The 24,651-nt window shown below is 39.4% G+C and overlaps 1 protein-coding gene across 1 annotated transcript in view; it reads right to left on the bottom strand.

Annotated features, from left to right (window-relative positions):
* The window catches only part of LOC146315502 (VPS10 domain-containing receptor SorCS3-like), a 56,767-nt gene that overhangs the window by 21,992 nt on the left and 10,124 nt on the right, over positions 1-24,651 (bottom strand). The window contains exons 2-9 of the mRNA XM_084736017.1: positions 13,439-13,506; positions 7,838-7,937; positions 7,517-7,675; positions 7,287-7,360; positions 6,363-6,427; positions 5,622-5,740; positions 1,603-1,692; positions 1,151-1,330 (exon numbers count right to left, since the gene is read on the bottom strand). Coding sequence (XP_084592143.1) covers positions 1,151-1,330; positions 1,603-1,692; positions 5,622-5,740; positions 6,363-6,427; positions 7,287-7,360; positions 7,517-7,675; positions 7,838-7,937; positions 13,439-13,506 — 855 coding nt within the window. The remainder of the gene's footprint in view (positions 1-1,150; positions 1,331-1,602; positions 1,693-5,621; positions 5,741-6,362; positions 6,428-7,286; positions 7,361-7,516; positions 7,676-7,837; positions 7,938-13,438; positions 13,507-24,651) is intronic.

The following is a 24,651-nucleotide window of genomic DNA, read 5'->3' as shown; positions in this document are numbered from 1 at the left end:
GAGTTGCTGAGGTACATTTGTAACTGACCATTAGGGAGGATAAGGGGAGGGGGACGTGGTGTCGTTTGTATGTATCCACTCCTACTGGTTAAATGGCGTCTAATCTGGGCGCTGAGTAAGGCGCAAGTCATAGGTGTGTTTTGTGCATAACATCGCCTATTCCATTTAAAAGAAAAGTGTACCTGCACCTGTTTAAATGGTGCACTCTGCAAAGTGGAGAAGCGAATGGTTTTCTGCTGAGGAAACGGATCTGCTCGAGTGTGAACTAACGGGATGCTGGAATGACCCACTTGCAAAGAAATGCAGCACAGCTATGACTTTGACACCAACGGGGAGTGCATAGAGACAGCTGGCATTAGTCTCCAAATCATCTGACTGGAGATCACAGATGTCTGTTACAGCCTGGCGGGATAAGCAAAGTTTGTAGTGGCATTGGTCTTCACTGGGCGACACATATGTGGTCCTTGGCTGGTGCACCTTCGTCCTCCACCGTCTCCCAATCCTCTGTCCCATCAACAACTCTCATTTGACTCCATATGAGCAAATGCACCAATATGTGCTGCTGTGCGCTCCTGTGTGTGTAACAAGCAGTGTAATCCCAAACAGACACGTACACGTGGTCAGCTATTCGTTTTGTTGGTGTAAGATAGGCTCACTGTTTGTAACTGTTTTATTTACTGTTGGGTAGTATAATCTGCACAAAGTAACTAGGCACCATATTTCTAAAAAAAAAAATCATATGTATTGTAAGTAAAATATTTATCTGAAAATCTATCTTAACTACAACTTCTTACCTACAATTACTGTGAAATACATGTTGAGGAAATTAAGTATAAAGTGGAACGAAATGGAAATGTTCAAGAAAAGCACCTCCAAATTGGACTTCCAGCAGTCACATTTGAAGGAAAGTGCCAAACAGTTACTTCAACCAGCTTCTCAAATGCGAGGTTTTGCTGCTATTCTCTTTTTTATATTTTTTTTAAATGAATATTACGCTGCTTGGTCAGACAAAGCTAGCAATCTGAATGTGTCACCTCAGGCTCTGAAAAATGTGATAGCAATTTCAACTACTAGTACTATGTGAAATACCTGGAAGGGGAATTGTCAGTGTAATGACAGCAGCAGCCCATGAACAAGACTAAATACGCACCTTATAAAAGTCAACCAGTAGGTTACCGGCAGGTCCTCTGCTGGTTCTCAGATTCTCTAATGAAAGGGTAAAGTAGACCCCGGGGGAGTCTGAGATATAAAGGCTGTAAGTGTTGTTCTGATTCCACTCCTGGACTGCAGCAAATACCTGCTTCTCATCTGTACTGATAATATGCATGTCCTGTAGGAAGGTGTGGGTGAGAGGAAGAGACACAGATGAAAAGAGAGAATAGGTGAGAATGACAGGTACAGGCGAGAAAACACAAAAGAGACTTAAAACGAGGGGCCAGAGAGGAGCTTTTTAATAAAGTGTGACATTTCTTCACAAAATAACACTGCTGTACAACTCTTATTCTACCAAAAAAAGGAAACAAAACAAAAACAGTAATCATGTTTCTTTATGATAATACATCCTTTGTTATTTGACAGTTATTTGTTGTGTTTGACGCTTACCTTTGGTAGACAATATTTAGGTAATTTCATCTGCTTGAAGGATTCTCTCATGTAGGAGACAAAGTAGCTGGCTCGTCCTGACTTGGTTACCTTTGTAATGAAGTCAAAGAGGTTTTGTCATTCTTCAAATAGGCCGCATGCACATATTTTAGCGTCACTTCACGTACCGCCTTGTTTTTCCTCTGTTTTAGGTCAGTGACTGTTTTATCTGCACATTTCCACTTTGACTGATGCCATGAACATGAGCTCTTCCAGGACTATGTAGACCAGGGGTGTCAAACATATGGCCCGCATGCCAGAACCAGTCAGACCAGTACCAAAGGGTCCAATGCAGTGGTGGACAGTAACAAAGTTTACTGTCTTACATAGACTGTTGTAGGAGGCATGACTGGACCCAGTTAGTCCCGCCTTCTACAATTTTAGCCACACCTCCTTTAATACATTATTACCTGTTTATTTTAGGTATTTGTGGGAGTATTCACTGGACTAAACAGAGTTCATTGTCCATATTCTCTGATTTCAGCTTCTCGAATATGAATATTTTCTGATTTATTTACTTCTCTGATTTAAGACTGCAAACTCAGTATCTTTGGGTTGTGGACAAAAGAAGACATTTTAGGATGTTGCCTTGAGATTTTAAAGACAGTGATGCAACATTTTATGGACCAAATAGCTAATTGATTAATCTTGAAAATAATTAATCAATTATAAAAAGAATTATTGGTTGCACCCCTAAGCGAGACATATTGTTGAAATCGCACTTATTTTTCTCAGGCTGTTTATCCATTCTTTTGTAAATGGACGGTTCATTAACTGAGCGTTTTAAGAGTATACTTGTACATCTTTACACAAAAGTTAAGGAAGAAATTTTGAACTTGTTTTTGTCGTTTATAAGTTATTATGCAATGGTTTTACTGGTCTGGCCCACTTGTGATAAAATTGGCCTATATGCAGGACATAAACTAAAACGATTTTGACACCCCTGGTTCAGACCATCCGGAAGATAAAAACAACAACATGGGATGGAAAGCCTCCATGAGACATATGTGAGAGAATTTGCCAGCATCCCAAATGTGACTCTGTTGTGAAATGAGGACATGAAGCTAAAATGTCTCCTGGAGGAGGTGTATTAATTCACAGCGCATCACTGACTTGATAAAACGCTTGCAATTTTGCTCTGCATTCCACGCAGTGTCGACAGCAGACTGAAATTACAAGCACAACAGATATTATTATCATTATCTCAATTAGTCTAAGAGGCACTGAAAATTGTGTTGGCTTTATCTACAGTGTCTTGAAGATCTTAATGCACTACCACTTTCCCATCCACTTACAGGCAGGGCAACACTACTTGATTGCTTATTTTCTAATCAACTAGAAGGATGGCGTTTGTCCCCCAACACACTACATTAGGGCTCTAATGGAATAATCTATCGAAAATCAATGAGCTGCTTTTTCCCAGGCCACATTTTTGAGGATGTTGCACTTGGCTGTTCCTTCTCTCCCACGAGACTTTGGAGGTGTTGAAGACTGCTTATTTCGTTGTAGCCCAATCGATAACCTCATTACTCTTTGTCAAGTTAAATCCAACTGCCCCAAGCAATGAAAGTCACAAGAAAGTCATCTGTGCCACCACAGCTCGCCGCAGCAGACGCTCTCAGTGTCCAGTTATTTTCACCAGCATCTTCCTCATGTCTCTGCCTCTGCCTCCACGGTCAATCTCATCTCGGCTAAATGCAATTTGGGCATTTTATTGAATCACCATTTCTGAACCACGCTGTGATATATTTTTTTCATACATTTTCATTCTTACATTGCAGCCGCTCCAATCGAGTCTGTGGATTAAGTGTGTTGAAAGTGAAACTGGGTCATCGCTAAAGTATTCCTGCTGCAACATCATATCATATCAAAAGATTAAATCTGAGGATAAATAAATTAAAAAATGAACAGCAAACATTTAGGAGTGTTAATTCAAAATGAACGCCGAACAATTCATCACACTTTATTTTACAATTTACCTGCAAGTGTTAACAAGCCGTACTTTGTATCAAATTAGACAAAAACTTGAAGCAGTGTGTTCATTATTATTAATTCAAGTAATTTGGTGCACATTAAAACAGAACTGTAATGTGAACTACAGTGAAATCACACGGAATTAAAAACAGAACCAGATTCACCAGGTCCAGGCCTAAATTCTTGAGATAGAGGAAAATTTTGTCTGTTTGACTGAACAGACTTCTTGTAATATTGTATGCAGATAATGTGATTCGATCAAAGTATTATATAAATTATTATTATAAAGCAGATGTATGATTTCACTTTAGTTCACAGTACAGTTCTGTTGTAATTTAAATTACCCTCTGAGATAGTCTAATAAAGTGTCTAATCTAGTCTAATAAAGAACATGTTATTTCTAATTTTTGTCCAACTTTTTTAATGTAATTAGTGTACTGTAATATAAAGTGTGACTGAATGATTTCCTATAAACACTGAGCCCTGGAAAACTGCCATTATGTGTTTTTTTTTTTTTTTTTTCCCCCTGAAACTTAGTTGGAGTCAAACAAGGATGACCAAATGCATCAAGGCTGACCAGCAGAGAGAAAATTACTTAGCTGTGGATGGAAATCAATGACAGTGGAGGGCATCTGAAAATTAAATTTCTGATAATGACCCTGACTGCCGCTGTCTAATTGGAGTCAAAGTCAGAGTGAATGGTAATAAGGACACCAACCTGTCTATTCACAGTTCCTCTGCTGTGTGCTCTCTGCGAGCAAACACATTTTTCAGGCATGGAGCATGTCTGTTTGGAAACTCAAACACTGAGTGTGCCTTGACATGAACGAGACAAAACATAATCAAAACACACATTGGGCCAGTGGGGAACAGGTGTGTTAGGGAAAGCCATTACGTTGGTTTTGATGGAAAATCATGAAATGGATGCACAACAGACCAAAATAAGAAGAACAAAAAGACCAAGAAAATCAAAGTTCACGGAGACAGAAGCCTCGTGTGAAGGGATGAAAAAATATGCAACTGTCACACTTTATTATAACCATCATTAACAAATGATGCTGAATCATTTTTTCACAGTTAATAAATAATGAAATGATAATTAATGTTTACTGACTATTAGTTATGCTATAACTTGTCATCTCATATAATCAGTTTGTGTAATATAAAATAATTAGTTAACACTTTGTTAGTGGTTAATAATTACTTTGTAAACTGTTTATGTATATTCAGTCACAAAGCAATAAACATTATTTGGCTGGATTAATATAAAGCTGCAGTTGATACTACTATCTTATGCACGTAGGCAACTTGTGTGTTACGTTACATACATGAACTTACATAAAGTACTTATTTTAACCCAAACCACAATCTTTTCCTAACACTACTCAAGCAGTTTTTCTGCCTTTATTTTTAAAGTCTACCCGAACATCATATATTAATTTTTGTGTGGTATGCCAATTTTTTCCCCCAGGGTAGTGAAATGATGACCCACACATCTCTGACTCTGATAGGTTAGAACTTGTTGCTTCCGTCGGTTTGGGTTAGTTAGGTTTAGGCATGACGAGTGAGACTGGGTAGGGTTAGGGTAAGAATATCAGGGTAAGCCAGTCATAGGTAGAGTAGGGCAGCTTATGCCTTCACCATCCTGGGAAAAAGATATTGCGAAGGGTACCTTAAGCATCATAGTTTTAAGTGTAGGAGATTATCTGGATGGTTACTGTAAACTTACAAGTGATGTTAATTTGTTTGTGAATAGTTAATAAATACCGTGTAATGCAGAAACATTATTTAGATGGGCATTATAAAGGTGCAACTGATATTTTTAAAACTTTGTAAATGGTTAATAAAGAGTACTAGTAGTAAATAATAAATGGTTTATTTATTATATAAACATTATTTGAAGGTCTGGTAACAGTGAAATACTATTAACTTAAGTTTAATCAATTTACCATTTATTGACGATGGTTATTATAAAGTGAAAAAAACTAATATACTACGATGCAAACCTGTGTGAAAACATATTCATCCTGCACGACCAGTGAGTTGGTGTCTACATATCCAGGGAAGAGGTACTGTCTGTTGCCTTCTGTGCATCTTTGGGCTCTGCACTTCACGTACTGGGCACCTGGAACGAGGCGAAAGGAAATCAATGAGAAGTAAATTACAACCATTTACCTTAAAGTACTTTGTATGCACTTGAGCTGCTATACAGTATGCATATGCTAAATATACTTTAAAGTTCACACTTCTTGAGACAGCTGGTATAAATAATGAAGAAAATATTCAACCGCAATATTGCACTCCAAATTAGCTGAAATCCAAGACTATTACAGAAGAAGTTCTTGCACTGACACACTACAACAAAAGGTTCAGGATATTATTGTTTGAGACAAGAAGAGTCTGTATGCTAATTCACATTTAGATTTTCTCACCACAGGAGCAATATGAGTATCTTTTCCAATGCAAGAAAACCTTATAATTGGTTTGACAGAATATACCATGCTGTTTAGAAGAGGGGAGTTGAGGTTCGCCTATGAGACACAGGGGATAGATTAAGGAGAAGAAACATCCATCAACCCACTAAAACTCTCTGTTTTTGTCAGGAGACACCTATTCTGCTTTACTAGACTTCAGGGACCAATCTGAAGAGCAGAACGGGTCTCATCTTCCCTGTGACCTCGCTCTAAATGAGAGGCAAAGGGTCCTGTGGGTCTTGCTACTGCGGTGGACTGGAGTGCAGCACTCACGGCCTTTCGCGATGCGCGTCTCGATGTGGACCACATCTGATTCTCTGTCCAGCCCCATTACCGCCCTTGAAAGAGCGGGAGGAGGAGAAGATAGAGAGGAGCAGAGAGAGAGGTGGAAGAAGAAAAAAAGAAAGGTAAAATGAGAATGAGATACGAGAGAGGGGGAGGCCAGGGTGAGTATCACAGCTGCAGATGGACACCCCTATTGTGTGAAAACCATAGCAAGATGTTTTTTTCTCAATCAGTCAGTGTAGAATCTGCGTCACCAGTGGCAATTACTCTCAATTCACCAAAGAATCAACAGAGGAAACAATAAGAAGGAGGGATAATAAAACATCAGCTATTTCCATAAATATCTACCAAAGCAAATGTGTGCAGTTATGAAATAGTGGGTGGCTGGCAACACCATTTTGAAAAATAAGTATTTGACATAATCTGCATGAAGACATGGTTTTCAAGAGCACAAATAATGCATTGTTTCGGGTGCCACTATACCCGCTGCGCTGCTCTTATTTATCAAACGTCTCGCTGTTCATGCATGTGGAGAGGATGTCCTCCAACCAATGTCCTTTCTTTCCCCGGCTAAAAAACACACTTGGGTCTGACACATACCATGACAAGCAGGGATAAACGGGCTCACATCAATATTCACTGCCGTGTGCCCAAGCAGTCGAGATTACTAAATGACAGCGACAACAAAAACAGCATGTCATGTTTGTGCTATGGAAAAAGAAGCAATATTCCTTCAGGTCTACGTGACATGGATATAAGCAGCTTTATGCTTGACTGCCATGGGAGAGATCTGCTTTTGACATGAGGTCACTGGATCCTTCTGACAGCATAGGGTCATGAACACTATCATTATGCAAATTACAATCAATCACTGTACGAAACAGTTCAAAAATAGGAGCTTCATAATCATACCAGTAGAATCGGCCTGGCATCACGTTGTCGTGAACGAGCTGCCACTTCCTTCCAAAGTCCATCGAACTGTACAGCTGCAAGATAAAATTAGGCCGGTCTTCATCACACTTCAAGTTTTAGGGATGATAACGAGCGGCAAAACAACATTTAAAAACAGTAGTATGGATTCAGCATCATATATGATCTTATTTCCGCCTTTAAAGTTCATTGTGGATTCACTCAGTAGCTACCTTGCTGTCGTGACTGTAAGCCAGAATCCAGTTCTCCTGTGCAGGGTGGAAGAGCAGGCTCAGGATATTGAAGTTAATGGGATGCTTCTCAAAGCTTGCCCCTTCATCTGAACTGATGAGAACAGCGCTCTCTACCTCTGGGTCGCTAAGCATCATTATCTAAAGTACAGAGGCCCAGACAAGGGATACGGCATTAAGATGGGGGGGAGAGACAGAGATACCGTCATTTGGTAGCAATTTAAAAGAAAAAAAAACAACTATAATTTGATGTCAAGCTTAAGAGATCAGATAGAGAGATAAAAGCAACAGAGAAATGCTGACCTTCTGTTTGTTGGTAGGGCAGACGTAGAGGTAACTTAAAACTGTCCTTGAGCCCACTTTGTCATTGAGTTTGGTGTAGGTGCTTCCGTAATCGCTGGATCTGTACACAAACAGAAAACATGTCTGATGAAAAAAATCCATTAGAGACCTGCCTGCAACAGAGCACCATACCAGTGGTTTGGCATGTTTTAGCCCATTAACTGCAAATCAGTTATTCTTTACGTGACTGCATCTCCAAAGCACACCATACGTTTTTCAGATTGATTTTCTACCACCCGGGCAGCCTTTTGCTTGGAATGGAATGAAAATCAACTTTCAGAGCGAGACTTGCTTCATGCTAATGTTTTATTTTTGTTTTTGTTGCTCTTGTAAAGGCACTTTTTTCGCAGTCCCGCATGAAATGTGCTGCAGTGAAAAAGTGTGCTGTCATTACTCCACTAGTCTTTGACCGTAGATGCTCAAATTATAAAAAGGTCCGAATGCAAAAACATAACTCAGAAAATCGCAGTCACTTATGGAAGAGTCTGCTCTTTATTCAACCAACATTTTTCAGCACATGCTGGTGTTTGAATAAAAAGCAGCCTTTTCAAATACTGAGTTAAGGTTGCAGAGATATTTTTTTTTATAAAATGTGCAGACAGTACAGACAGCTTAAATAAATTACTGTTGAAGGAATCATGTGGCGTTTTTGACCACTGCTGAGATGTTTTGATGAGTTTGTTCCCATTTTGTTTGTATCTATCTACTCTACAAGTAGTGTTTCTGGCTATGTTCAATGGAAATCTAAAGCCTGCTTGAAAAGTTGTTAGATGTCACAAGTTTACACCACGCGCTAACATGTCAAGTCAAGCTAAATGTAATTAACATTGTGTATTATTATGATAATACTTTCATAATATCAGTATGCATCTAAATATACCTCTAATATGTGCCCTTCTCTTTGTTTTGAACCTTCCCCTCAGACATCCTGACTCCACCGCCGATAAACAGAGAGTATCCAAACACTGGAATAACCCGACTCTAAATATTCAAGTAAATCTTTTAGAGAAAATAAGGAGAAGTACAAAGGGCCAGAGATCAGGCATTGGTCGATATAACCGCATTTACTACTTATTCATATTTCTGTCTGGCTGAAGATTGGTCAACTGCACGTTCACTTAGAAATACTGGCGACTGTCTTGCCAAGTCAGCAAATATAGTAAGAAAATTGTAAAGTTGGCAACACTCTCTGCCTGTTTGAAGGTTGCTATGCCGTTGGTTAGACAGCCCGTAATTCCGAAACCCCAATAGACTGAAAGATGTTTTACTGGCTTGAGTGACAGGTGGACACCATCACAGATAATTTGCTGCTAGGAAGCTGCTTCATTCTGACTCCTTAGCTCTACCTTGTTGTCCATTTTTGGATTAGCCAACCACCACACTGTGACCTTCAAAATGGCTCTTCAGAAACATATGGGTGATGTCACAGATGCGCCATCCATTATTTAATATACTGTCAATGGTGAAATACACCAACATAATTTCTATCTAATTTCCTCATTATCATGATGTAACATGAGTGCTGATTGTATGGGTTTGTGTGATCCTGTGTGTGGGTGTGTGGGCGGGGTTGGGGGTGGGGGGGTATTCTCTTAGCTATGATTGTAAAGCACTTTGTGTTACAATTCCTTTTGTATGAAAAGTGCTATACAAATAAAGTTATTATTATTATTAACATATTTGGGGCAAAAAAAAGAGTGTGTATCTTTGGAAGAAGAGGCCTTTGAAATGATAGGTTTCTGTTTTCAGGATAATGGGCTGTTGAATGGGCTTTTGGTTCAATGGAACATTTTTCTATTGGGGTTTCAGAATAACGGGCCATCAGAACAGTGGGCAGTTTGCATTTGAGGATGCACATCTAAAACCAGACTTTAATGCAAATGTATAGCACATCCAAGCAGTAAAATACACAGAAGATCAAGATGTCGAGGTGAAGCAGCAGTCAAAACAGATAAAAACATTTACCACAAAGACTGGCCATGTCTGTCAAATGGAAAGGGGAGCTACAGTACAGGCCATCGGTGTAATTCCACTGATCAACAACTGATGGAAATCACCCTCCGAGAAATGTAACCATGCACCAGCAAAAGACAGGGAAGACTCCTAACCAATGTAGACACAGGGTATGAATGCAAGTTTAAAAAAATCGACTTTGGAAATGATTTATGAGGAAGGATACACACCACATAACTATGTTTACAAGAAAGCTCCACAGGGTACCTTTAGCATATTATAATATTTTGAAAAAAGTGTGTTGTCATTGTGTGGTAATGCATTAACACAGAGGGGATAATCTGAAAACTCCTCCTTGCAACTACATTAAAAAAGCATTCACAGAGCGTTGCAATCACATTTTGACAACCAACAAGAAAATACGGATATCAAAAGAAGCATAATGCAAGCTTTCTGCATTATAAAGGTTGACATATTTATTAGGCACTTCTCACTTGCAACTACAATAGTATTTAGCAATAATGTGGCTCTGACACACACATTATGCAGACTAAACATTCACTTAATACATGTCAAGCAAGTCTCAAGTATTTTCAGGCTGATTTTCATGCTACACTGAAATGGAATGAAACCAGCGGCTGCCTGCAAGGTAGAAAATCAATTCATGAACTTCAGGTATGCTCTGGAAAATGGTCAGCAGGAAGGTAAGTACGTAAAGTATATGCAGTTTGTAGTTAAATGGCTAAAAAAAAATCCAACACAAGCATAGTCCTTGAATATAACAACAGTTTGAGTGATAAATATAGATGTTTGTACATTGAAAAGAATTTTAAATGCAGTCGTGAAATCCCCTATCATACGTAATTAGTGAATGCCTTTGTGTTTTCTCTTTTTTCATCGAAGTTAGATATTTAGTTTCATCCTCTTGTCTTCAGTCTTCTTTTCAGCAGCAAAAGCTTAAGTGAGGAGTTCTGTGGCTATAGTGTTACAAATTATCAAGACAAGGGTGAAAAAATAAAGGTGGAAATGAAATCTGTTTTGAAAAACAGGTAAAACAAGAAACAAAAATGACCCAGTTCTAGTCCTTTGTTACCTAAAAGCACACGTAGGATTTACTGCTAGGGGTCTCTGTCATGAAACCAACAACAAAAGATGTAGTGTGTGAGGTGGTGTGGGATCATGGCAGTTGTTATCTTCATGTATCACAGCCACCATAACTGATGAAAATCTATGTGACGTGACTCAGGCACAAATCATGTTCATAGACAAGGTAATATTAAAGTTTTATTCATGCTACGTAATATCACATGCGCCGTCTTCCTTTCTCACTCTCTGATGTATCTGATATATCGCCAATTTCCCTGGAAGTTATAGCAACTAGCAACTAGCTAACAATGGCAAGCAGGAAATGCACCTTCACCAGGAATGGATCACATGTAATGGGATTAAGTAATTAGGATACAAAAAAAGGTAACTGTATTTCATAAACAGATTATAGATACATTTAGTAAAAATGGGGCTTAGCAGAATTATGAATTTAAAGAACGTTTAAAATAAAGAACCATGCACAATATGCACACATTACAATATTTAATAGGTCTCACGGCATCACTCTGGTCTCCAGTGAAACCAGCTAATCTTACAGTCATTATCAAGTCCTCTAGTGAAAAAAAAACTTTCACTGGGTGGAAATTTCAACAGTATTTTGTCTTTAAATTAAAAAAAAGGGACCAAAAATCCCAGTACAATGACAGTTCTGCCTTCCACCTTTAAAAATGCTGTTGTGATCATTGAGGATGCAACATTTAATTTACATTAAAAATTAAATTTACATAACATTTACAGGTAATAAACTAACTAACATTAGCAACACAAAAATCCAGTTAGCTAAATACTACTATTACTGCTACAGTAATCAAGTTACATTACTTTAATTTTATGATATTTGGATGAGGTTAGTAACCCTTCCAACCCTGACTCATTACCTTGAATAAACTATGGATTTCTCTGTTTGAAAACTGTTGAAAACATTTAGGATATTGTAAGTACACAACCCAACAAAATATGTCTAAAATATGTCTAGTCTTTACATATTATAGCTTTGAATAGGCTGTGTATGAATAAGACATTTAAGGTGTGTCGCAACATATTAAATATACTTGCTCTTCACAGAACTGCCATCCCACGACAAGGGTAGATGTGTTTGTCATCCCAATCTTCATATTTCTCCTCGCTACAAACAGCCAATCCACGCTCTCGGTTCTACCTGAGTGCCTCTGAATGTAATTTCACTGCATAATTGGATAGATACCCGGTGTCTGCTATCATTGTCTGTGTATTAATCTGAATCGTCCCATTTGCTGTTGACATTGTTTTCAAAGACTTACCTCTAAACACATTCGTATTTGTGCTTAAGTACTCCTTTCAGTTGGCATATCTGTCTTTGACTGTGACTGTGGAAGAAAGCCACTTAAATGATGTAATTATGTTGTGAAGTTTCTTTAGCTGAAAAGGCAGCCATCTCTAAACACAAAAGGGACTTGATGTGTGTTTAGATGGGTTCTGCAAGTCAGCCATTGATCTGCACATTGCATTTTGCCACCAACAGTGGCCTGGAGCTGTAGTCATAAATCATTTATTGTGTTATCACAGAAATCATTTACTCCCGTTTCTTTTCATAACATTCAAATCTCTGCTTTTCTAATACCCATACTAAAAGCCTTGGTGAACCCCCCGAGGTACACTCTAATTTACTCGTGGTGCCATTGTTAAGCAGACACCTTGATGATGGAAGACCTCCTGTACACAATATGGGATTTCAAAACGTGTCAAGTCGGGTGTAAATCTTAGCGGCGCCTCTGGTGAAACAGATATTAATTTGAAACTCTATGCTTGGCGGACTGATGGTCTCTTTTTCGTGTGTATTTCAGAATGAAATGAGTTCTCTGCAGGCTATGGGAGAGGTGAGAAAAAAGCCATATCACAGGCTGGATTGGGCTCTATGGTATAATCCTTAATGAATTCCATTCTTATTTATGACCTGACAGGGCACCGTAACTCACCTCTCAATACATAGCCCTACTGAATGGAATTACTACAGCTATACAGTAGCAATTGCATGTCAATTGCCTCTGAAACAAAAGGTTACAGATGACAATCAATCAAAAACTCCATCAGGAAGTTTCTAGGTCAGAGGAAAAGAGGCACAGATCCAAACAAAGAATCCCTCAGATTATCTTTCAAAAAGTTTCTCTGCTGATGATGGACAGAAAATAGGTAGGGCCTTTTCTAAACGGTTCTTGCAGTCTCCGTCGTGTTATTTATGGGACTGCAGGAAGCAAAGAGGAAGATGCTTCATTCTCAACTACTTCACATTGCTTTATTAAAACATACTTTATATTGGCTTCCAGTGTAACTTGATTGTTCATATCCTAGCGAGGAGAACGCTATAAATCATGCTCACAGTATACTGCACTCTCTATGAATATATTATTCTTATTGTTTTTAGGGACTGTGCTTTTGCATTTTTATAAAATTCTTGCAGTGATGCCATAACCTTTTCTATTTAGACAGGAAAGGAAAAATAGCGGTGATTAAAAAAAGACTTACCTCCAGAGTGAGCTCTCAGTTACAGCCCCCAGGTTGAAGTCATACAGCTTAGTCAAGATCAGGATCACCTATAACAGCAACAGACATATGTAATTACATGCCAACGTCTGCACTAAAAAGCCTTTGCATAAGTGCCTCAGCGGCATACATTACCTGTCTGCTCCTTAATGATGTGGAATGAATGCAACATGTCTGTTACATCCCTTTACTAATAAATATCAGCCTAATACAGTGTGTTATCCCAGTGACAAGTTATCCTCATGTTGTCAAGGGATGTCAGTCTGCTGGTGGCAGGATCTGAAAAAAATCCACGCGGGCTGTCAAGACTTGTGTCTGTATCTCATGTGGAATGATACCTACATGACAGCAAAATCTGAACATAATTGTTCACTGAACAATGAAAAGAAATGTAGTCGCTGGCTGCACCGCACCACCCTCTCTCAATCCCCATTTCTTTTTCTTTGTTTCTTAACTTCTGTCTTTCTTTTTACCTTCAGAATAGTGACGCAGTTTAGCTCGAAAAGCACTAACAAATGTTGATCTCAAATGTTGGTGGAAGATGTTATGTCACTTATTTTACTCATTGGAAGACGTCCAGCTCCAGTTTCGGCTAAATGCTTTTTGCGTGTTCTCTGAGGATGCGTTGGACAATGTGTTTCTCGGGAAACAAAAATGTAGCCCATAAAAGCCTGCCAAGGCGCAGAGGGCAGAGTGAAATGGTGTGCAAACGAATTATTGTCACTCCAATGGCATTATAAATGACTTCCCATGGGGATGCTCATAACTCAGGATAGAAAAGGGGGGTTGGAGGAGGGTGAGTTTGGGGCAGGGTATGGAGGGAGGGGGAAGGAACGGTAGATAATAACAATAAGGAGCAGAAACATGGCATAATATGACGAATTTTTAAAAAGCCTGAAAGATAGGTCAAAAGCTCAATTACAGTGAGTTTAAACACATTAACCTTATGGGACCCGAGGAACGAGTCATTAAACCGAGAAAAGCCACACAAGACTCAGAGGAACAAAGACATGCCTCTAAGTCTGCTTTGAAAATGTTAAAAACCCAATTGACCCACAATTTAGCCATCAAACAGCCACTGTGCATGGCCGGGACTATCTGCATTACAGGTTAATTAACCAATCACACAGAGAGATAAGCATTTGCATAACTAAATGCACCATGTCTGCGAGGTCCAACGCTGGAGTCCGAATCAATTTGGAGTACAGACTTAGTTAAATGGCTGTGATGTTTGGCCTAATTGCCTGCTTTGAAAAATAGATAGGAGAGAAAAACTCTGCCAAACTGTTGGTCGTTTGTCTCTTCGCTTCTCTTTTGCTAACAACAATGGCTCCGTGTCATGGGACATTATAAATACTACGAGGTAAATTGAATCTGGAATTGATTTTATCAGTGTCAAACTAGAGGCAGTTCATTCCCAAACCAAAGGGATTCAAATATCCAACGCTGCAAATTAACTGAGCGAACGACGAATAAATGTTCACACTTCTAAGCGCTTCAATCACTTGCACCATTTTGTACATGGATCCAATTTAATCAAATGTTCACCAGTTTAGTTGAGGATGTAAAACAGACTCTAAAAATAGCCCCAAATGGCAAAACAACAAAAAAGCCTCTTAGCACCCGAGCTGTAATTGCCATTAGGAGCTCTGTCTTGACTGTTGTCAACGTGTTTGTGTGGTTGGCTCATTAACAAAAGCTGACCCATTGAATTGGGTCAGTGAAGATCTACCTCAGGGACCAACGGACTAGTGAGGCAGATGACTGTTTGGATGATTTGTCCCTAAGTGGATACATCAAGAGTACATCACTGGAGACTGTGTGTTCCCACGTCTTCAGCATTATTGATAGGCTCTGCATCTGTGGCTCCCGTCAATAGGGAGCAACCGCTATACATGCAAATGCTGAGACAACGAGCAGGGGGAGCACACATGACGTGCATGCCAGATGCGCGACTTCCACCACAAATGAAGTTGGACTAAACGCATTTTTTAAGAGTTTATGGTTCAGCCTTGCATTTATGTAAATACTGGGGAACAAACAAACACAAAATGGCTTCCAGAATTATTTTGAGCCTTCTAGGTAAATACAATTCTCCATGCATATCATCGCTCACTTGCATACATGAAATTAAGTAAGGACCCCGCAAGGCCAAAAGCAGTGCATTTATTCATGTTTATGTTTTATTGATGTGAGCAAAGAGAGCTTTGCCCCGGGAAAGTCAACCAATCATTTTTCAGATTGGCTCTCACCCTCCGAGGAGTTGGGTTTAGTCATCCTTTTATCCCAACATTTTATTCTTGTCGCTTACTTTCCCTTCTTTGCCTCCCTTATTTTCATTTTCTTTCCCTCTTTCTTTCGTTCATCCTTTCAGTCTCTCTGTCTTTGATTTTTTTTTCTTTCTTACTCTTAAAAACGCGCTCTCCAGGTACTTTCTTTTGCTGTGTTTTTCTTTGCATACAGCCTATTTCACAAGGAAAAAAATATTTTAAAAAAAGGCACATCACAGTCAGGTGATGTTTATCCATGTGAAGATTCTGACTGAAAAAGTGTTACAGCCATAAAGTCATTGTGATATACTGTGTCAGCTCGACGCAAGTGTCTCATCCACACTCCACTTCCACAAGCATTCGAGCATGCAGCATATGCACACTGCACATTCATGGACACGGACTGTTGGACCAAATCAAATCTTTAGAAATTCCATATCAACCTGTTTTTTCTCCCCTTTTTTTTTAAAGATAAATGCTCAAATTTTTAGAGTGCTTCAGTGGGACGTGAGAGGCATCCTAAAACCATGATGGTGGGCAGAAAATTTTCTACACAGCTCGCAATTTAGATATGAATCATCTCTGTGTACTGTACTGCAATACGGCTATTAATAAAATGAAAAAGATTGCACAACGGCGCACTTTTATTGTGCTTTCTAACACCATACTTCAAATGGAACCTGTTGCTTATTCATCCAACAGTAAAGCATCATTAAGATGGCTCCCCTCAAACATTATTTTTGTTTAATTGGGTAGTTGAGGGAGAAAAAAGGGATCCTTACTCGAAACATCTCACCTCCAGATTGTTGTTTCTTTCCTTCTCAGGAGGAACACATCCCGGCAAGAAGGAACACGCTTTAGAAATGTGAGAAATGCAGCCACTTTCATGTAGATCTGGTACTGTTTTTGAACATAACCGGAGGGTACAACTGAAGGATCTAAATTAATTTCCAAGGGACCCCCAAAGTTGATAACAGTGAATGATGTAAGGCTCTTTGTAATAACATGGCTAACGGCTCAAGCTCTGAGAAGCATTGACACATATCTCTATTTTTCTTTTACCTTTAGCATCCTGTGAAAAGTTCACCGCTTCAGTGATACACATTTACATTCTCATGAATACACATAAGCTTTTTGTATATTGTACTGTAGGGTAAACACATCCACACAGAGAGAGTTGTCTCCCGGGAGTCACCCTTGTCTATTTACCAACCACAACATCAAAATGTCTGACAACTCGCTGAAATGTGTCAACACTAATTAAATCATTTCCTAAATACAAGCTTTCAAAAGCTGATTTTTTTTTACTCAAATATGCCACCTTCTGTCAGCTATCTCAAGGTCAGTTTTTGTGACCTTTTCCGATTTGACAAACAGAGTAAAGGCGGGCTTTGAATCCATCAAGTTGTTGAATTAAACACAACCCGACAAGCCTTGAGTTGTTCTTTAAGTGTACAGTAAGTGCATGTTTCTGCATGTTTATGTATGTTTGTGTTTTTCGTGCCCTGCACACTTAATAATTTCATAATTTATAGTAATAACAATAACAGTAATTACTTTATTTAAGCATAAAATTGCCTCAAAGAGATCAGAGTAGTTTGCTGCATCCCTGTGTCGCATCTTGGTAACAATTTTTAAAGCGGTTGAATCTGCAGTGACCTTCAGCTCTACAGAGCTATAGAAAGTTTCAGTTCATTGTTTAGCAGTCTGACCAGCAATTTCACTGTTACCTTCACTGGCAGCTGTTTTCAGTGAAAAAAAAAAAAAAAAAAAAAAAAAAAGTTCTAAAAACCCACTGTACAATAACTGCTCAGCACCAAAGTAGACAGTTTACACAGTTTATGACTAGCTGGTGAATACAGTGAAGCATTTAGAAGCTATAGAGCCAAATATTTTTCCTCAGGAGTTGGTAGAGAACAAAACAGAGCTAAAAGAGAGAAAATAATGGACTTTGTGCAAGAGCAGGAAGTCACTGTAGCATCCAGTGTGCCCTCAGTCCGACATGAGAGGATGAAGGCAAGAAGCCAAATTAGGCAGCATAGAAATAAGTTATAGAAATAGTCAAAACCAGCATGGCTGTCCGGAGGCAGCTCTTGGCGAGTAAATGAAGTTTGACTGTTATATAAATAGCTGTTGTTGCTGCAAACAATTGCTATTTGGTAGGGCTTCCCCCTAATAGTTGACTAAACTGAGTCTTAGTCAACCCCGTTTTCATCTTTTCATTCATCACAGGAAAAAAAAAACATGCTTTGCCGTCTGCCCAACACTGATCTATTCTCTTGTAACACTGTAATCACTGGTGCACTGCTTCTAACTGTGCCATTAGCTGCCATTAGCTGAGTTAGCGGTCCTATTAGATTGCGATACAACCTCTAAGACCAACAGAGGGCAGTTTGACGCCCAGGAATAGAGCACTAATGTGACTCAGCATTACAGCAGCTATGACGAGGACTGTTGAAAGAAATTAACAAAATGTTTAGTCTCTTTGCTAATTCTTCCGACACATTCAAGGTCATTAACGTTTTTTGCTGTTTGCATAGGTGAGTTGCCGCTACACCAAATATTTAAATAATTAAATTAACCTCATAAACTTGCAATGACTAGTTGACTATTGGCTTGAACTAACAACTAGGAAAATCTTTGGTCAGGGTGAGATTTTAGCATCATAAGCATTCTGGTTTGCATTTGTAGTTAGTATTGATCATGTTTGAGTGGGCTTCGGTTGCATGCAGATAAACAGTCTGTGTGAAGAGCAGGAGAGGCGAAACACTTTGGCTGAAATGAAGCTTTGGAAACCATTTGCTATCATGTGATAATGCCTATTGTCGAATATTCGTTACCCTGATATCCGCTGCTTGCACCGGAAGTCAGCCCAGAGGCTAAATCATCGTCAGATGATAGCCAGTGGGTTCTTGAACTGTATCAGCATCAGCCTCAAAAGTTATATCAGTCGGACTATACCACAGACATTGTAAATCAAATATCAGGAGGGTAATAAACCAGAAGTTGTGCTAACCAAATACTTTCCATCATTGACTGAATTTCTTTAACGATAAGAGAAAAATCTGAAGGCCATCTGTCATTTTGACAGAGTAAAACACTGAGGGCGATCCACCGTAACAGGTGGTTGTGTCAGTCACAGTAAGGGACAGATCATTTTAAGCCATATAAAAGATAAAGAGATCTTTAGCCAGATAATCACAAAGTCACTACTTGGACATCATACTGTACATTTCAAGTAAAAAAGTTTTTTAAAAAATCCATGAACTGAGGAAGAAGATCAAACTAACTAGATGTCCAGAGATCTGGAGGGAAAGAGTGAAAGAGAAGCTCAAACCTGGCTGCCCCATACGCCACACCTGACTGCCTGGGCACAGCGCAGGAAGAGAGGAAGAGACCCCGGTGCTGTGGGCAGAAGAGCCGTGGACTGCATTACACTGAGCAGCATGCATGGGAATGAATTACAATGCAATATATTTGAATATATTTCTTGCCTTTCGCCTGATGGTCTGATTAAGGTGCTGAATTTGTCACTTTCGTCATTTTTTAGGGTCTGTATAAGTCTTAAAAGTCGCTAAATGTAGTGAATAAGTCACCAAGCTGGCAACCATGAACCCAATAATTATGATGTGGTTGATAAACAAGGTGAAAGTCACGCCCCTTCCTGTGGACCAACATGAGACATTACTTCAGAAAAAATATCAGACAAATCATTGTTTTGATCCCATTTGAATTGTGTTATACATATGATGTTTGTCAATTTAAAAGATAATTTTACAGGTCAAGAAAGTTGACACTGGGAAGATTTGTAATTAGTAAGATACACACCCAGAAGTCGAATGAGGGATGTAATGACTTTCTCCATCCAGAAGCTAATGTTAGGCGCTGGATCTACGATGCACCTCCTCTGTGGCGCAGTTTTCAGCATTTAGAGAATCTGCCCCGTGACGGTAGACTTAAACCAATAACAGGTCTTTTAGGACCTGCGGGACTCCTCCTACTAGTGCAACTGCATGTGCACGTTCCTTCAGTGAGACCTGAGTGAATGACGGAAACTACTGCAGAAAAAGTCACTATAAAACGGCATTATAATAAATAGATGGTAATAATTTAGAGCCTAATGAGCAACATGCTCAACCCAGGAGGTTGCCAACTCACTTGGTTACTTCTGAGTTCACCTTCAGTTGTGTTCACGTGAATCGCGGAGTTTTGCCAAGTGACGAGAGGGCCGGGCGAAGCTGAGACACAGAGCCGACAGACAGCTGCTCGGAGTTGGGGAGCTCTGCAGTGAAGGGCTGGCGGCAGACTGGCGCTTCTGGAGGAAACTAACACCGGAGTCGCTGTGATGCCGGCTACTTTACTGGCAGGAGAGGAACTCAGGGTGTATGTTTCAAACTTTTGGGATTAAAAAGAGGATTTATCTTCACTCCTGCTTCAACCTTCTGCAGCATCAACAAAGAAATCATGGAGCTGCGGACGGGACAGACCAGAGCTCAGCATTTGTTTTTGAAACTTCTGAGATGAAAAAGTGGATTTATTTTTACTCCTGCCTTTCAGCCCCTCTGCAGCAGTGATACATGAAACAATTACAAATGTGCTGACCAGTCAGATGAGAGCTCAGAGTTTGTTTTTTAAAGTTTGGGGATTAAAAAGTGGGTTTATCTTCATGTTTGCTTGTAAACCTGTGTGCAGCAGCACCATGGAGGAGCCCACAGCGCTGTTTACAGGTTAAGTAAATGACACACAATTACAGACGCTTTTGTACTAACATTTTTAGCCGCGCGAGTCAAACCGTGTTGCCGCTGAGTTACATTTTCATGACTGCTTATTTCACAGTGAGCCACGCCCGACATGAACCACGAGCCCGACTCACCTCCAAGCGGGCTGCAGTCACATCACGCTAACCGCGGCCCAATGGTGGTGAGCCTCCTTTCTGTCCCCCTCCAACAAGCGAGTGTTATGATACTGAGCTCGTGTGTGCAGGAGAGCAAAGAGAAAGACGGTCTAAAAAGTCTCGCACACTGAATCTTTATGTTTTTATCTCCTCTGTCCGTGTTTTTTACTGTCAGGTGTCTGTTTTATTACACACAGTTGATGTCTGTTGGTCTGTGCTCGCTCACTCGCTTTCAAGTAACCTTACCAAAATGGCTCAGGATTACAAAAACATCTAACAAAATATGCTTTATTTGTAAATGTAGAAGTAATCCAAAAAGACCTTAGTCAAGCAACAAGCACAAAATTATAAAATTTAAAAGTGCACAGAGCATTGATAAATATCATTAACAATGACAAACCTTGTGTTCATTTCAGTACCCTTGATAAAATGAAAAAATCCAAAACAAAAATGAAATAAATAATAAAACACTGAGTTGGTTCATCGAGCCACACAAGTATTACGTTTGCTCAGGAGCCTGCTATTATTGGTGCTGCGGGAAGCTACGATGATTTGCAGAAAAGCTGCAGTGACTGGACAAAATTGCCTCCTGGAGGCATTGACATACAGTATACTATTAAAAGGGATATATACACAGATCAACAAATTAATTACAATAACATGAATACAATATATTCTAAAATTTCTACAGTACTTAAAATAGCAGCCTATAAACCATAAAGAAAGACATTTGAGAGCAAGACTCTGTAATAGCCCAGGATCCAGCTTTTAAATAATTTTTAATACCTGTGTCAAAATGCTGAAAACCCAAAAAATGACTCCCTGCCATTACTGCTTTGAATAAGAAGCAGAAGAAGTGGTTTGGAAGAGGATGCAGGGTAAAAAAAACGTAGAACACAGTGGGAAGTGCCAAGTCTACCAAATAATGCAGATCCATGGAGGTCCCCTAATGCATCCTGGCCATTATCAGACACCAAAAGCTGGCATATCAATGTGAGGAGAGCAGGCTGGGACTCCATTGTTCACCTCACTACACTACATTTCGTTCGTGCAGTCCTGAGGACATAAAAATAAAAACCTGTTTCATTCGTTGTTAAGCTCATTACATTCTCGACTTCATTAAGGGAAGGAAGACTGAAGCCAAGGGCAAGGAAGAGTCACTTGAGTAATTTGACAAACACTGTGTTTTCTTTAAGTCAACTGGCTAATTAATGTCCTAGATCTCCTACCCACACTGCGAACATTTCAGGTCCGTTGTCGACTATCACTTTTAATTTTCATTTCTTGTAACATGCAGGACAAAGATCAGCAGCCAAGCACAAGAAAAAAAGATTGTTTTGTGTCCTTTGTGAAGTCAGATTTGATTTAGAAAACCACACAAGAGCAGTAATCTGTGTATCAAGATGAGGTATAAAACTTTTAGTGTCACAACACATCTGAAACTGTAGACGTAAATTGGAACGTCTTTTTTTTTCTTCATAAGATTAAAGATTAATATATTCATGCATCCATTAGAAATTATCTGATGCAAACACCTGCAGAGAAAAGAAATACAGTATTGGTTGCAAATTTGCATAAATTTCTTTAAGGCTTGACAGCAGCGAGGGCAAAATCAAGAAGTGGGTGGAGGGATAAAAACACAACATCTTGATTGTGGCTCTGTGAGGGAGGACGTCTCCAAAGTAGAGCACTTAGCAGTAAAGACAAACTGCTTTTAAGAGAAATGGCGCGCTCGGTCGAAGAGAGGCCTTACTCTGTCCTCATCTTATCTGTGGACCAAATTGATTGTTTGTACTTTTGTGGGTGAAAACATACTCCAGGGATGCTGCTTTCATCAAGTAAACCTCAGTGAAATGTCCCCTGTGCATTAGTCTGCTGTCTGTGTGTTTGCTTATCCTCCCGACTCCTGAGCTTTGGTCATATAGCCCTGATGCTTTGAGCTTCAGAGGTTCCAGCAATCAATTCGACCCATTATGGGGGGGAAATTAATGAAAATGGGCGGACTATAAAAGGGCTTCACTTCGACTACTGCTCTATTGTGAGGAGGGCACGTTATGTCTCTCTGCTGCTAACAACAATGAAGAAAACCATACTGTTTGCCATTAGTGGGATAAAACATTTTGTTTGGTCTGCTTCATGTCTTTAAAGAAAGAAAGTCAATGGATTGTGTTTAATGGAGTTGGTATAGAAATATTTTTTCCTCTGTGTTTTGATGTTAACGTCAAGGCATAATGCACTGCACAAGAGGTGAAAAACAAGGAACGCAGCATTCAAGGACAAATCTGATGGAAATAAAAGTCATTTGAATGTTTTGACACATTTGACAAAGTTTTAGTCACATCCCATGCAATTTAAAATTAATTTGATGCATTGTAAGCAGTGTGGAGCGCCAAAAATACATAATTAGCATTTTACTCTTACAGGTTTTTTTGTTTTCTCTTTGTTCATGTTTAGTGTTCAGAGGTTGGAGGTACAGTAGCATGACTACTTCTACTTTTCGTGCGTAATCCTGTTATTCACTGAGCCGTGGACTACAACAGAGATTGGAAAATTACCTGTGTGAAATATGATAATATGAAAACAGTTTTTTTTTTTTTATCATTTTGAACACTAGTTAGCATTTTGGAAAACTAACTTTGAGCAGTGTGAACACCACCATTCAGACATTTCTTCCAGTCTCTTCTGTTCCTTCACAGCTTTGGCTCCTAATGGCTCGGCTTCTGCCTGCAGGGGTCTGAGCTGGAGCCAAAGGCGGTAGTGGGTCCAAATTGAGAGTTTGGAAGAGAGAAACCCTCCACCTCAAATTACCCCCTTTGCTGCCAAAAGTGCTGTGAGACTCGGAGATCAGGAGCTAAATGTGTCACACATATTTCCATTTTGTAATTTCCCCCCTCATCACTTATTTGCATTTTACATAATGTGTAGGGGAAGAGACTGGCTACTCTGTAAAGTTTAGTCAACATTTAGTTTGGGGTTTCTACTCCTCCTACAGATTGCGTTTATATAGTCCACTACTTATTTGTTTTGCCAGTTAGAGGGAAACATAAATGCCTCCAGAATTATGTTTAGTAGGAACATGTTTTATTGGGAACGAATGGTCTTGAATTGAACTGAAGTCATAGGGAGGCAGTCAAGGTTGAGACTGGCCTTAGTGTTGCCAGATTGGGTGATTTTCCAGCTGATCGACCTGGTAAAAACTGTTATTCTTTATTAGATTTGGGAACATTCCAATCCATTATCAGTATTGGGTGCTGATACTGATGCAATTGACATGTACTCAATCCATGGACCAATCCAGATCACATAGTCTGACGTTTGTATGAATTATAAACATATAATAATCCAATTTTAAGACCATAGCCAGATAGTTCAAATTGATTAATAGATAATTAAAGGGGAAATCTGTAATATATTTGCTGCAATTAATCATAAAATGCCCATGGTATGTCATCAGAAATTAAGGAAACATGCTAAGTTGAAATACTTCTCTGACGATAACTCTACTGTCCTTTGAAATTTCTATTCTAGCACATACCTTGTGTTATTGTTTACCCATTTCACACTTAAATTAATGCTCACTGTTTGCCAAATCAGTTAGTGTATGTTTATGAGTCATTAGAAATCATTAATCATCTATTAGAAGGAGTAGATGTTTATAACGAGCAATATAGTCTGGCAGGCAGTCCTCAACTCCTACTCCAGAGTGTGTATTTTCAGAGTGGGCTTTTGTTTTCAGGATTACGGGCTTAGCATTACATAGACGGACAACTGACAGTTATAAACAGCTGTTCAAACGACAGTTTAGGACTTGACATTGCTTGTTATTGTCAAATTTCAATGTTGCGCTCATCATTTGTTGCGCTCGTCTTGCGCTCCTGCAGAGTTCCTGCAGCCTGCCTGAGCTTCTTCAAGCCTGGGGAGGAGAGGGCAGGGGAAAACAAATTGCTTCAATCACAGATTGTCTATGAAACAAGGCTTCAACCTACTGAATATACAATCTGTGGCTCCAACTTGCTTTCTGGACCACAGGA

This window comes from Lutjanus erythropterus, chromosome 14 (genome assembly GCF_056507025.1).
Source record: "Lutjanus erythropterus isolate fLutEry1 chromosome 14, fLutEry1.hap2, whole genome shotgun sequence".
Lineage (NCBI taxonomy): Eukaryota > Metazoa > Chordata > Actinopteri > Lutjaniformes > Lutjanidae > Lutjanus > Lutjanus erythropterus.
This window is presented reverse-complemented; position numbering and strand designations above follow the sequence as displayed.